General features: G+C 43.8%; 1 protein-coding gene across 2 annotated transcripts in view; it reads left to right on the top strand.

Annotated features, from left to right (window-relative positions):
* PHTF1 (putative homeodomain transcription factor 1) overlaps positions 1-14,390 on the top strand; it is a 45,361-nt gene that overhangs the window by 21,366 nt on the left and 9,605 nt on the right. For both annotated transcript variants that reach the window (XR_004536784.1, XM_033918276.1), the window contains exons 9-14: positions 1,295-1,471; positions 1,567-1,659; positions 5,113-5,328; positions 7,656-7,784; positions 9,245-9,514; positions 12,255-12,386. Coding sequence is in view for 1 of the 2 variants with exons in the window: in XM_033918276.1 (XP_033774167.1) it covers positions 1,295-1,471; positions 1,567-1,659; positions 5,113-5,328; positions 7,656-7,784; positions 9,245-9,514; positions 12,255-12,386 (1,017 nt within the window). In the remaining variant the exon portion in view is untranslated. The remainder of the gene's footprint in view (positions 1-1,294; positions 1,472-1,566; positions 1,660-5,112; positions 5,329-7,655; positions 7,785-9,244; positions 9,515-12,254; positions 12,387-14,390) is intronic.

Genomic DNA, 14,390 nt, shown 5'->3' with positions numbered 1-14,390 from the left:
TGAGCCCTTGAGCTGCGCACGCAACTGATATTAGAACCGTCACGTTTCTTACTCCAGAAGAAAAGGTTTTCTGCGGGACTCTATCACTTATGCAATTCCGTTATCCACCTTAAAGCAAAAAAATGCAATACTTTTGTGAAACGCAAGTGGTTAAAACAGTTGGGTTGAACAAGTGTGATGCTTGTGTTTGAGACTCTCCAAGAAAAATAATTGCAAAACACTTCATTTGAGATGCCTAGAAATAACAGCAAAATTTATAAAATGGGTAAGAAGCTGGTTGAGCAGCACGATTTGGAGAGTGGTAGTTAGCAGTGTCTATACTGGTGAAGAGAAAGTGACCAGGAAGGTGTCAATGCTAGGTCTATGAAAAAACGTGAGAACTGAGGGCAGGCATTGAGGAAGCAGTGCGGGGCCAGGCTGGATGCTGAAAAGATCGCTCTGCCCTGCACCGCTGGCCGTGACATTGGAGGAGGCATCCGGCAGCCATTCAGGAGGTATTTACTGGCGAGGGGGGGGGATGATGTATAGGCCGCCCCATTGTGTTGGCCGATGTAGGTTTTAAAACTCTTAGATAAGCCGCGGCTAGTAACAAGAGTCAGATATCAGTATGTAATAACAAACTTTTATTGATTTTGACTGGAGTTGCCATCCAACATATTACTAATAACTGGAAAGATCATAGTAGGCTCAATTTTAAGTTTTGGTGGAATTCAGTATGTCACATATATAGAATGGAAAGGTCAATAGCGGTACAGAATGGAAATTATAAAAATTTTATTAAAATTTGGGAGCCATTAACGTCCTTCTGTCATGATTGATGCCATTTTTCTATTTATTTTCTATTAATTATGTAAGATTTAGGTTTGGGTGGGGGGTGGGTTTCCAATATGTGAAAATATAATGATTAGAGGGATTTGAGGGTGGGAGGGGGAGGGTTATATTTCTAATTATAAGATACAATGATAAGATGAACAAGTGCTCAGATTAATTGTGTTTATTGTATATTTTTGTACACTTGATGAAAGTTTTAAAATGAATAAAGAATTTTAAAAAAAAAAAGAGAGTTTTAAAACCTACATCGGCATTTCCTGCGGCCTATACAAAGGGGTGTCCTATACATGGGGAAATACGGTATACATTTACAATGTTATCAACATCAGTCTTAATCAGGACAGGAAGGGAAAGGGAATTAAACCTCTGACAGCCTAGAAGCCAGGTGCAAATAGCAGACAGAATGGACCGGGGTGATTTTTCTGCTGTTTCAACAGTAGATTTATCAATGTTTCATCTCCAGGCAGGTCCCAGGCGCTCAGGAAACGAGAACTCTGATGAGCTGTCGAGCGAAGAGGATGCTGAGGCCAGGAAACAAATGACCTTCCTGTGCCGTGGCATGGAAGTAGCCGCAAACGACAACGGCTGCGCGATAAAGAACCGAAAACCTGTTTTGGCTTCCGGCTGCCTGAGACCTCAGGTATGGTACCAACCTAGCTGGATGACACTTGGCAACTTTCATGGGTTTGATGTCGCATCAATACTTCTGCTTGTCTTACTGTCTGTTGTCCGCAGAAGGGGAAGCCGAGAAGTGCAAGCCGGACTCGTGTCATCCTTGATTCAGATAGCCTGGTGGATTCAGAGCAAGAATCTGCAGCCTATAGTCAGGTAAGGTGTGAAGAAGTGTCTTATGTCACTAACGGGGGTGTTGCAAGGCAAGCGTGTGAATGTCACTTCTGGCATTTCTGTGATAGTATAGGGCAGGGGTAGGCAATTCCGGTCCTCGAGAGCCGGAGCCAGGTCAGGTTTTCAGGATATCCACAATGAATATGTATGAGATGGATTTGCCTCTCATGCATATTTATTGTGGATATCCTGAAAACCTGACTTGGCTCCGGCTCTCGAGGACCGGAATTGCCTACCCCTGGCATAGGGCAGTCGTGACATGGCCACTTACTCTAAGCCAGTGGTTCCTAACCCTGTCCTGGAGGACCACCAGCCAGTCAGGTTTTCAGGAGAGCCCAAATGAATATGCATGAAGCAGATTTGAATGCCTGTCACCTCCATTATATGCAAGTACAAGGGGTCACTCGGAGAAACTGATAGGGGACAGGTTTAGAACAAATGCTAGGAAGTTCTTTTTTTACCCAGAGGGTGGTTGACACATGGAACGCGCTTCCGGAGGTTGTGATAGGCCAGAGCACATTACAGGGGTTCAAGGAAGGTTTAGATAGGTTCCTAATGGATAAGGGGATTGAGGGGTACAGATAGAAGTAGAGGTAGGTTATAGAAATGGTCAGGAACCACTTCACAGGTCATAGACATGATGGGCCGCTGCGGGAGCGAACCACTGGGCGCGATGGACCTCTGGTCTGACCCAGTGGAGGCAACTTCTTATGTTCTTATGTTCTCTTTCATGCATATTCATTAGGGTTATCCCAAAAACCCGACTGGCTGGTGGTCCTCCAGGACAGGGTTGGGAACCATTGTTCTAAGCAGCTGAAGGGACTTTTTAAAAAAAATTTATATGCTGTATATCCTACAATTCTTTGCGGATTCCCTAACTGTCCCAGTGGGCTCTCACTCTATCTGGGGCAATGAGGATTAAGTGACTTGCCCAGGGTCACAAGGAGCAGTGCGGGATTTGAACCCACAACCTCAGGGTGCCGAGGCTGTAGCTCTAACCACTGCACCACACCCTCAAAAATCATTTTCCACTCCTTCTTATCTAGTTTGTTGTCTACCATTGACAGGAATGAGGTAGCTTGACCCATTGATGGACTTTTTACACGATTGTCCTCAATGATACCAAGTTAGATGTCTTGTAATTTAGATGTGATTTTTTTTTTTTGTAGATTGTGTGGGGTATATTTCTTTTAAATGTACAACCCCCCCCCCCCAAAAAAAAAGAAACTACAGACGAGCGTACAAGATGCAGGCTACGTTTATTAAAACAATTATTTATTGCGGGTAATGTCGCCACCTTTTTGCAAACCAGGGGGGACCCGACATGGTCCGTGTTTCGGTTAACACGCCTTCATCGGGGGTCCCTAATTTGTAGGGTATCAAATTAAACCGCAAACAGAAATAAACATAAGCCTGTATAGTCCAAAAATAATCGCTGACCGAACTTGCTAGGAAGTAATGGGGATTAGGGTTTGCAGAAAGGGAGTGACATTAACCGCAATGAATAATTGTTATAATAAACGTAGCCTCCATCTTGTACGCTCATCTGCAGTTTCTTTTTTGTTTTGGTTTGTACAGTTTTTGTTTCACCTCAGACTGCGTTAGATTCCCTTTTATCTTTTTCGTTTGTTTTTAAATAAATGTGTCATTTTGGATGTTTTTGTGTTTTTTCAACATTTGTATGCCATCTTTCTTACAATCTCAATGTCCTGGTTTAGCAGTAGAAGGAAGCAACTGGTCACAAATCAACCTACAGCATTATGGCTGTTAGTGCGCCCCCTGCTGGCTAATGGTGACCATACTCCAGATCATAGTAATTAAGTTCTGCAGAGTATGGGCAAGGTTTCATGAGTTCTAGCTGGGCACTGTACTGGCAGTATTATTGGAATCTCCCATTCATTTTTATGCTAATTTATAAAGACTTGCAATAATTGTTCATAACCCCTAATTTCTGATCTTCATTTCTTCACGTAGTAACACACTGTGTTTGGGGCATATCCTTGCCTGACTCACCCAAGTGCAGTTCATTCACTTTAGCCAGAAGACAGTATTAATATTTGAGTTGAATGCTTTACTTTGTTATCACAGAACATAAGAATAGCCCTACTGGGTCAGACCAATGGTCCATCAAGCCCAGTAGCCCGTTCTCACGGTGGCCAATCCAGGTCCCTAGTACCAGGCCAAAACCCAAGGAGTAGCAGCATTCCAGAATCCCAAAGAGTAACAAAAGATTCTAGAACCCCAAAGAGTATCAAGATTCCATGCAGAATCTCAAAGAACAGCAAGATTCCGGAATCCCAAAGAGTAGCAAGATTCCAGAATCCCAAAGAGTAGCAAGATTCCAGAATCCCAAAGAGTAACAAAAGATTCTAGAACCCCAAAGAGTATCAAGATTCCATGCAGAATCTCAAAGAACAGCAAGATTCCGGAATCCCAAAGAGTAAAAAAAGATTCCGGAATCCCAAAGAGTAAAAAAAGATTCTAGAACCCCAAAGAGTATCAAGATTCCATGCAGAATCTCAAAGAACAGCAAGATTCCGGAATCCCAAAGAGTAAAAAAAGATTCTAGAACCCCAAAGAGTATCAAGATTCCATGCAGAATCTCAAAGAACAGCAAGATTCCGGAATCCCAAAGAGTAGCAAGATTCCAGAATCCCAAAGAGTAACAAAAGATTCTAGAACCCCAAAGAGTATCAAGATTCCATGCAGAATCTCAAAGAACAGCAAGATTCCGGAATCCCAAAGAGTAGCAAGATTCCAGAATCCCAAAGAGTAACAAAAGATTCTAGAATCCCAAAGAGTATCAAGATTCCATGCAGAATCTTAAAGAATAGCAAGATTCCGGAACCCAAAGAGTAGCAACATTCCAGGACCCCAAAAAGTAACAAAAGATTCTAGAACCCCAAAGAGTATCAAGATTTCATGCAGAATCTCAAAGAATAGCAAGATTCTGGAACCCCAAAGAGTAGCAACATTCCACGCTACCAATCCAGGGCAAGAAGTGGCTTCCCCCATTTCTTCTCAATAACAGCTTGCATTGCAAAGAGAGATGGATAGAAAGCAGTTGTCTGGCTTTATACATGGAAGGAGGGGTTTTGTCTTTTGAGGAGTGTTCTAGTGGTTAGAGCTGCTGCCTCAGCACCCTGAGGTTGTGAGTTCAATCCCCACTGCAGCTCCTTGTGACCCTAGGTGAGTCACTTAACTCTTCATTGCCCCAGGTAAGACAGTGTATCGCAAACTGTGTGCCTCCTGGAATTTCAGGTGTGCCACGTCCAACCCTCGTTTGCACACTAGTGCTACGAGGACCAGAGGAGGAAGAGGTTGTGTCAAAAACCTTATTAAACTGTTGCTCCCACAAACGCTGTCCGCTAGTCCCAGTTCTCGCGCCTTTGCCCATCTTGTAAGCGCTGTTCCTCCTCCTCTTGTGTTCTAAAGGGCTCCAGGTCTGGCGTCAGCTCCCAGAGCTGCAACGTGTCTGGCAGGGACTCCGAAAGCACACGACACGGCTCGGAGACGGAGGACATGCTCTGGGAAGATTTGCTTCACGGGCCAGAGTGTCGTTCATCTGGCACAAGTGACAGCAGGGACTCTGACGTCCAAAGCCTTCCCCCAGGAGGCAAGAAAGATGTGAAGGAGGATGTATTCCAGCAGGTGGGTGAATATTGTCCAGGTCTGGAATAAATGGGGAATATTATTTGCATCGTGCCTGTTTTATTAGCAGCTTTCAATCCACAGGTTTCACGAGCTGCTACGAGAAGTCTTCTATATGGTCCCCCCCTATGTCACCTCTCTCCTACCCCTACAATCTGTGAAATTCTCTGCTGCATGACTCATCTTCTGCCAGCCTCATGTTACCCCTCTCCCCATCTGCCTTCGCATACAGTTCATTCTGTTGCCCCTCAAGATCTTTCCTCTCTCTTTAGACACCTAATCAGATAAGCTGCTTTTATCTGTGCCCTTCCCCTCCACTGCCAATTCCAGACTCCGTTCCTTTTATCTAGCTGCCCTGTATACCTGGAATAAACTACCTGAGTTTGTCCATCACGCCCCTTCTCTTGTTTAAAAGTAGACCGAAAACCCACTTTTTTTGATATAGCTTTCAGTTCATAACTCTTCTCCCCACTAGCCAGCAGATTAACCATTCCCCCCTAACGGTATCCTTGACATCCTGTTTGTCTGTCTTGCCTGTTTAGATTGTAAGCTCTTTGGAGCAGGGACTGTCTTCTTTATGACTCTGTACAGCGCTGCGTGCGTCTGGTAGTGCTATAGAAATAATTCCTAGTAGTAGTGTGAAGAGTTTCAGTCTTTGGGAAGCAGAGCTGAGGTTGTGATGTCATAATGCCTCATTCCACCAATAAGAGTCAACTTCATCAGTGATGTCACAATGGCTTGATTGTCCTGTGCTCCCCTCTTCCCTCCAACCCAGTCAGCTGATTAATCATTTCCCGTAACTGTATCCATGGCATCCAGTCTGTCTGATTTGTCTGTTTAGATTGTAAGCTCTTTGAAGCAGGGACCGTCTTCTTTGTGACTCTGTAAGCGCTGCGTATGTTTCAAGTTTATTATTTATTTGATATACTGCCTATCATTACGTCTAGGCAGTTTACAATAGATTTAATAAAAACATATCTGATTAAACAGGGGATTAAAAGCTAACATTATCACTGGGACACATAGACAATTTTCCAACTCTAGCTCTCATTCTGATAAATTCCACAGAACACCACCTACATTGGAGGGAGGGGCTTTTCACTTCATCACATGACATATGGGGCGATCAGTTCAGGATCAACCATAGATTCTTCCAGGCGTATGCCTGGTAGTGCTATAGAAATAATTACAGTATACCCCCTTGAGTTCGCGAATCGCGGACTCAGTCATTTGCGGTATTTTCTGACCGCCTCTTCCGGGAACTAAAGTCAGGCTACACCAATCAGGAGCTGCTTTGACACGCCAGATAGCGTGTCAAAGCAGCTCCTGACTGGTGTAGCCTGACTTTAGTTCCCAGAAGAGGTGGTTGGAAAATACTAAGAACAACCTTGCAGCTGATTTTCACCACCCCCCGCCATCCCTGCAGCGCTCTCCTGCCTCCACTCCGCTCCTAAACTGCATTTGCGGTTTTTTGAAATTCACCGGTGCTTTAGGAACGGAACCCCCGCAAATTTTGGGGGAGTACTGTCATAGTAGCAGTAATAGTACCATGTTTTCCCGAAAATAAGTCCTAGTCACCAGCAGCAGCGCATCCCACCTCCCCCCGCCGCGCAATCGAAGCCCCGCTGACACTTCCATCTCTCCCTCCCATTAGAACGCCGCTGACCGTGAGACCAATATACCTTGCAAACGGCAGCGTTGGAAGCAATCTAATCAGGCTGCTTTGCGGCCTTCTCCCATCGGGGCGTTCTGTGGGTCACATTGCTGATAACATTGATTGATTGATGAGAAATTGCTTTTGGTGGAACTCTTTATGTTACATATTTAAAATGGAAAAGGTAATTGCCTTGCAGCAAGGGAATTTGAAGAAATTTCAGAATATTTGGGAGCCATTAACAAAATACTGTAATGAACGAATGTCATTTTTTCCCCTTAAATATGCAAGTCCAAGAGGGGGTGGGGGGGGGTATTTTGGTTTTCGTATGAGTCCAAATTGAATTAGAATCTGAATTAGAATTTGATAGGATATTAAGATGTATTTAAGTATAAAATGATGTTATATGATGTTACCCTTAATGTAAGTTTTAAAAATAAATAAAGAATATTAAAAAAAAAAAAAAAAGAGAGATTTCCCTGCACTGCCTTCTTGGTATGCAAATCTCTCTCATATGCATATTCATTGTGGATATTCTCGTAGGATCTAGTAGATCTCGAGGACCGGACTTGGGCAGCCCTGTTGTATGCAAGATCTCCTGGTCCGACTTGAGACCATCTTGAGAGATGTAGGAAAGTTTCATGCTTTGGGTCGTACGGGTCTCTTTCCACAGAACCATCTATTCTGGCTTCAACACACAAGTCCGGCCTCCGAAAGAGTGAGCGCTGTTATCTGGGAAGGGAATGAATGCAAGAAGGCCGACATGTCCGTACTGGAGCTGAGCGGGATCATTATGAAGAGGGTAAGGGCACGTGTGGAAGGAATCGATGGTCTCCTTTTGTTTCTTACTGAGTGGGTGATGCCATCACAACTTGGCTTATGATGATTATTAGAATTTGAAACACCAATTTCTGCAAATAATAATAAACTTCTATTGATATTGACAGGGGTTGCCATTCAGCAGATTACAGGAAATTGGAAAGATTACACTAAATTATACTTTTTGGTGGAATTCAGTATGCCATATTTATAAAATGGAAAGGGTGCTTGCTATGCAACAAGGAAATTATCATAAGTTTAAAAAGATTTGGGGGCTATTGATTATTTATTCTAATGATCAGACATCTTAAACACCTTAGTATTGGATAAGATATAGGGGGGGGATTATGAATGATAATAATTGTTAATTATTAATATATGGGTGGGTGGGGTAGGATTCTTTTATATTTATATATTTGGAGGAATATAAATAAGATTGTCAAGTGATTAGTAAAAAATATTTCTGATTGATTATTATACACTTGTTGTAATTTCTGAAAATGAATAAAGATTTTTTTTTTTTTTTGTAAATAATTTTTATTCTTTTTAAATTCTTACATCAAGTGAAATACATGTATTACATTCAATTATGAAAAAACACTTGAAATTATCAATAAATGTTCTTACATTGTAAATTAAAGAAACCCTTTATCTAAATTTTATATCATATTATTATTACAATATTTTTCCCTTCCCTACCCCCTCTATATGTTCTATACATGTGTTATGATATCTGATCAGTAGAATAATTTGTCAATGGTCCCCATATTTTATTAAATTTTTTAATATAACCTTGTTGTAATGCCATTACTTTTTCCATTTTATATATATGACAAATTGAATTCCACCAGAAAGTGTAATTTAATTTAGTGTAATCTTTCCAATTCTGAGTAATTTGCTGAATGGCGACCCCTGTTAGAATTAATAAAAGTTTATTATTGTTAGCTGATATCGGACTCTGAATAAAGATTAAAAACAAAAAGAATATGAAACACCTCCTCGCCCTTAGAGGGACCTTTCAGTGCAGGATCAGATACATCAGGACAAGTGCTCAGGGGAACAGGGTTACCATATTTTACAAAGGAAAACCCCGGACACGTAACTCTGCCCCGTTCTGCCTCCAGCAAGCCGCGTCTCTTCTGCAATGAGCTCCGGTCGTGTCTGGAGGGCCTGGAGCATGCGCGGATCTGTGTGACATCATTTGTGCATGCTCAGAGGCCCTCCATATGCGGCCAGAGTTCGTCGGGGCTTTCCAAAACCTGGACAAATGCTGGGTTTTGAAAAGCCCGTCTGGGAGCCCGGACAGTTCTCTAAAAAGAGTACGTGTCCGGGTTTTCCCAGATGTCCGGTAACCTTATGGGGGAGGCCTGTACTGTTGTCCACCCCCTCCTCATTTATTCTACTGGTCACTCCTCACTAAACTGGTTTTAAATGGGTTTGCAGGTTAGCACCTTCGAGCACGGATCAGGATATCAGATGCTGGGAAACGCCATCACCCTCGCCCTGGGAGTCTGTCCTTTCCTTTATCACTTTGTGCAGAAGGACTTTGAAGTGCTCTCGACTGTTTCCGCTGGCGACCTGATGATGATTTACTGCGGGGCTCCACCGAGTCCCCTTCTTATTGCTCTCTCGACCATCACCTTGGTAGAACGTGTCTGTCTGTCCTGGATGTTTTTCTTCATGATGTGTGTAGCGGAAAGAACCTACAAGCAGGTTAGTTTTACTGGCCTGAGGTGGAAGCCTTGTTCATACAACCTGCCAGGGTTACACACTAGAGGGTAACCAAAACTGGGTGTGATAGGGGTGTATTTTTTTCTTTTTCATTTTTGTTTCAGCAGAAACTGAATCTGTGACTAAAATTCACTGTGCGTTTTGGTCTAAACAGTACAGTATGCCCCTTCCCTCAAACAAAAGCGCACCCCTCACCCAGGCCTCCCGTACAAACCCTGATGGTCTCAAACTAGTTCAGGCAGGAGTGATTCCCAGTCGCTCTTGCCTATGGTGGCTCTGCATTCAGAATTATTATTATTATTTGAAAAATGTACACAAATTCCTCACAGGGCAGGAGTGATCCAAGTTTTGCAAGACTTGGCCCTACTCTACTAGGGTTTGTGAGGTAAGCCGGGGTCGTTTGGGGGCTACGTATGGGCGCCTGCTTTTTGGTCGGAGAGGAGTGGATCGGGAATGGGGCCCACTTTTGTTTGGGCAGGGGTGGGAGTGGGGCTCATTTTTGTTTGGGATCTGAGGGAGTTTTGGTTTCAGCCAAACTTTCACTGGCGTGTTTGGCCGAGAGCAAAGCAAGGCCAAAGTTTGAATTTGGGGCCGGTTTCGGCGCTGACACTGAAATCGAAATTCAGTCGGTCTGTATTGAGTACCCTCTTGAATTGAAAACATTTATGCAATGAACTTCTGTACCAATCTTTGGTGCTGAGAATTTGGGGTGATTTTCTCCTGGAGCCAAAGGATCGTATCATCAATACGTACCTTCACGTGGTGTGTGGAAAGTAACTTTATTCCAGACTGCAAATAACTGTGTAAGAATTCCTAACGGTTGCCGTATAATGTAATTTCAGACTTTGTTGTATTTTGCTAACTCTGACAAGTTTGTCACATATATAAGATGGAAAAGATGATAGCGTTACAACAAGGGAATCTTCATAATTTTTAAAAAATATGGGGACCATTGACTAATTACTCTAATGATCAGATATCTTAGCACATGGGTAGTAGACAGGTGGAGTTGGGGAGGGAAATGTATATCATATGGAATTAGGAATATTGATAAAAAGGGGGGTACTTATTTTAGCTTACAAGAATATTTGATTGTAAATACAAGTGATCTGTGAAAATTGTTTTTATTATGTTTAATTCACTTGTTGTAAGAATCAAAAATGAATAAAGATTTACAAAAAAAAAAAAAAAGATACTGCAAAACCAGTGACTCCATCTCTTTTTCTTTGTAAATCTTTATTCATTTTCATCTCTTACAACAAGTGTATAATAATCAATCAAAATAATTTTACAATCTCCATCTCTTTTTTTTTTTTTTTAATCTTTATTCCTTTTTATTTCTTTCAACAAGTGTACAGTATTATTACAATTAATTTACATAACACACTTGGCATTCTTAAACAATATTATTATACATGTTTTTATTCCCCCCCACCTCCCACCCTTTTCCATATCAATAAAATATTCCTTCCAAATTTATATATAATTATACATCCCTTTTTGATAATACAATTAATCTGACATGAAATCTGTTCCTCCCCCCATCCTTCTTCCTCAAACACTTTAAACATTTTATTATACCCAGTAATGCACAACAATAAATATCCCATCCTATTACATATATCTCCTTATTTTTCATAACAACATCTTTCCAATATTTTCCCTCCCTATCCCTCCCATCCCATCCCATTTCTATATATTATCCCCTAAGGAAAAAGAATAAACTTTACTCGTTATAATATTCAATTAATGGCCTCCACACCTCTTGAAATCTTTTAAAATACCCCCTCTGTATCGCAAGAAATCTTTCCATCTTATACATATGAAAAACTGAGTTCCACCAAAAATTACAATTCAATCTAGAACAGTCTTTCCAATTAGTTGTTATCTCTTGAAAGCTGCAATATAAAATAAACCACCACCAGCTAAGGAGCAGAAATTATTTTTTTTTTCCCCAGACATCCTGTTAAAACATCAAAATTTCAAGAGCTTTGGGGGTCATTAACAGATTATTGTAATGAATAGATAACATTTTTCCCTTAATAGTATAATTATAAATGAGAGGGTGGGGGGGGGGTAGGGTAGTGTGGTCTCTTATTAAAAGTTAAGATTAATAGGAAAGAACATATTTTATGTTATATGTGATTGTATATTTTATGATAGGGATGGGAGGGAGGGGGTTAAATTTCATTAATTTAAGTTGATTACAATAGAAAATCGAGTGATGTATCCAAGTTCAAATGTCAAATTTTCTGAAGTTGTAAAAGTGAATAAAGAATTTAAAAAAAATGTCATCCCCTGCATTTGGATTGTGTAGCATAAGAATAGCCTTACTGGGTCAGACCACTGGTCCATCAAGCCCAGTAGCCCGTTCTCACGGTGGCCAATCCAGGTCCCTAGTACCTGACCAAAACCCAAGGAGTAGCAACATTCCATGCTACCGATCCAGGGCAAGCAGAGGCTTCCCCTATGTCTTAATAACAGACTATGGACTTTTCCTCCAGAAATTTGTCCAAACCTTTCTTAAAACCAGCTACGCCATCCACTGTTCCACCTCCAACAGTCTGAGTGGTGTTTGCAGCAATTCCAGCCCAGCCCGAGAAGAATGAGTCAGGCTTGGGAAACAATCTCAGATCTCCCACGTAGCAGAATTCAACATTGCACCAGTGTCTTATTTTGGGTGAATTCATTTTCAGTGGTTCTGCTTTTCTTTCCCTTACAGAGATTGCTCTTTGCCAAACTGTTCAGTCACCTCACCTCAGCCCGAAAAGCCAGGAAGTCGGAAGTCCCCCACTTCAGACTCAAAAAAGTACAGAACATCAAAACTTGGCTTTCGCTGCGCTCCTACCTGAAGGTAATGGCAGAATGAGCAAAGTAGATATTAGAACAGGTTTCCACTTAGCATAGGGTTACCATACGTCCGGATGTACCTGGACAGCTTTCCAAAACCTGGCACTTTGTCCGGATTTTGAAAAGCAGATTGCACTGGGAGGGGCATTCACGCATGCCCTCCTGACTAAGACGAGCAGGCTGAAGGGGGGGGGGGAGGGCCGAGGCTGGGGCAGGGTGGAACTGGGTGGACCTGGGGGGTGGGTAAAATCTGGTGACCCTAACTTAGCACAGACATAATGGCGCAGTTAGGTTTTCAGCTTGAAAATTGTCTTGTTGGTGATCCATAGGAAATGTCTAAACCAGGGGTGTCAGCCCTCCCCCCCCCTGCCGCGCGCACACCCCCTTGCCTTACCCCGTACCTTTTAATTTTCCAGGTCAGACCAACAGCACGAACTTGCTGCCCGAAATGCGTCGGCAATCCCTCTGATGTCACTTCCTAGTAGAGGTCTGCACGGGAATGGGGATCACGGGAATCCCGCAGGTCCTGCGGGGGTCCCGTGGGAATCCCCCCCTAACCCACGGAACTCCCACGGGGACTCCTCCTAACCCACGGGACTCCCACAGAGACCCCCCTCTGGCCCACAGGACTCCCACGGAGACCCCCCTCTAGCCACCGGGACTCCCACGGGGATGGAAGGCTTTGGAAGCAGGGTTCGTCCATATAATATAATGGACAAGTCAGCCTTAATAAAAGAGGGGGTTTATAAGTTAATTACCTGAACAGAAAACAAAAAAAGGGTTCCACCAAAGAGATTCCACAATGAAAACAGCAGCGCAAACACAAAAGAAACTGTGGAATTGATGATCCTGTCAGAAGTAATTGCTGCTTTTTATGGGGACGGGCGGGGATGGAGATAATTCCTTGCGGGGAAGGGTGGGTACGGAGAGGATCCTGACGGGGACGGGTGGGGACGAAGAGGATCCTGATGGGGACGGAGAGGATCCTGATGGGGATGGGTAGGGACGGAGAGGATCCTGACGGGGACGGGTGGGGACGGAGAGGATCCTGACGGGGACGGGTGGGGACGGAGAGGATCCTGGTGGGGACGGGTGGGGACGGAGAAGATCCTGGTGCGGACGGGCAGGGATGGGTGGGATTTCTGTCCCCGCGCAACTCTCTACTTCCTAGGTGCGGAACCCGGACGTGACGCCAGAGTCGGGCGACATCGACGCAGGCAGCAAATTCATAATACTGCTTGTGCAGGAAAAATTTTTTTCCCCCCCCCAATTCTTTATTCAGCATTTTAAACACAAATACAACACTTAATATTCCGTTAACACTCTATATCAGAATTTATCCCCCCTCCCCTTACTTAATTACATTCTTTAAATTCAAGAAAAACCTCTCATAAACCTTATTCCTATATACAGTGGTACCTCGGTTTGCGAGTGTTTTGCAAGACGAGCAAAACATTTGCAAACTTGGTGCCTCGTAAACCGAGCTTGCCTCGCTGTACGAGGCCCCCCCCCCCCCCCGCGATCCGGCATCCCCCCGCTCTGGTCTGCCCCCCCCCCCCCCCTCCGAGCACAGCAATGACATCCCTTACCCAAACTGGGCACCGGTGCCGGTGCCCAAGGATCCTCCCTCTTCTGGCACGGCCTGGGCTGGGCAGTGCGTCGGAGATCCTCCCTCTTCTGGTCTGGGCTGGGCTGGGCTGGACTGGCTTTGAGCATTTGCACATGCTCAAAGCCTTCTGGTCTCGCTCTCTCCGAGATTCTGAATCTGAGATTCTCGGAGAGAGCGAGACCAGAAGGCTTTCAGCATGCGCAAATGCTCAAAGCCAGTCCAGCCCAGCCCAGAAGAGGGAGGATCTTCGGGCACTGGCACTGGTGTCCAGTCGGGGTAAGGGATGTCATTGCCGTGCTCGGGGGGGGGGATGTAGGATTGCAGTAGAGGGGGGGGGGCAACGCGAGCGGGGGGTGGATGCCGGTTCACAGGGGGGATGCTGGATCGCGGGGAGGGGTA

The sequence above is a fragment of the Geotrypetes seraphini genome, chromosome 13 (genome assembly GCF_902459505.1).
Source record: "Geotrypetes seraphini chromosome 13, aGeoSer1.1, whole genome shotgun sequence".
Lineage (NCBI taxonomy): Eukaryota > Metazoa > Chordata > Amphibia > Gymnophiona > Dermophiidae > Geotrypetes > Geotrypetes seraphini.
This window is presented reverse-complemented; position numbering and strand designations above follow the sequence as displayed.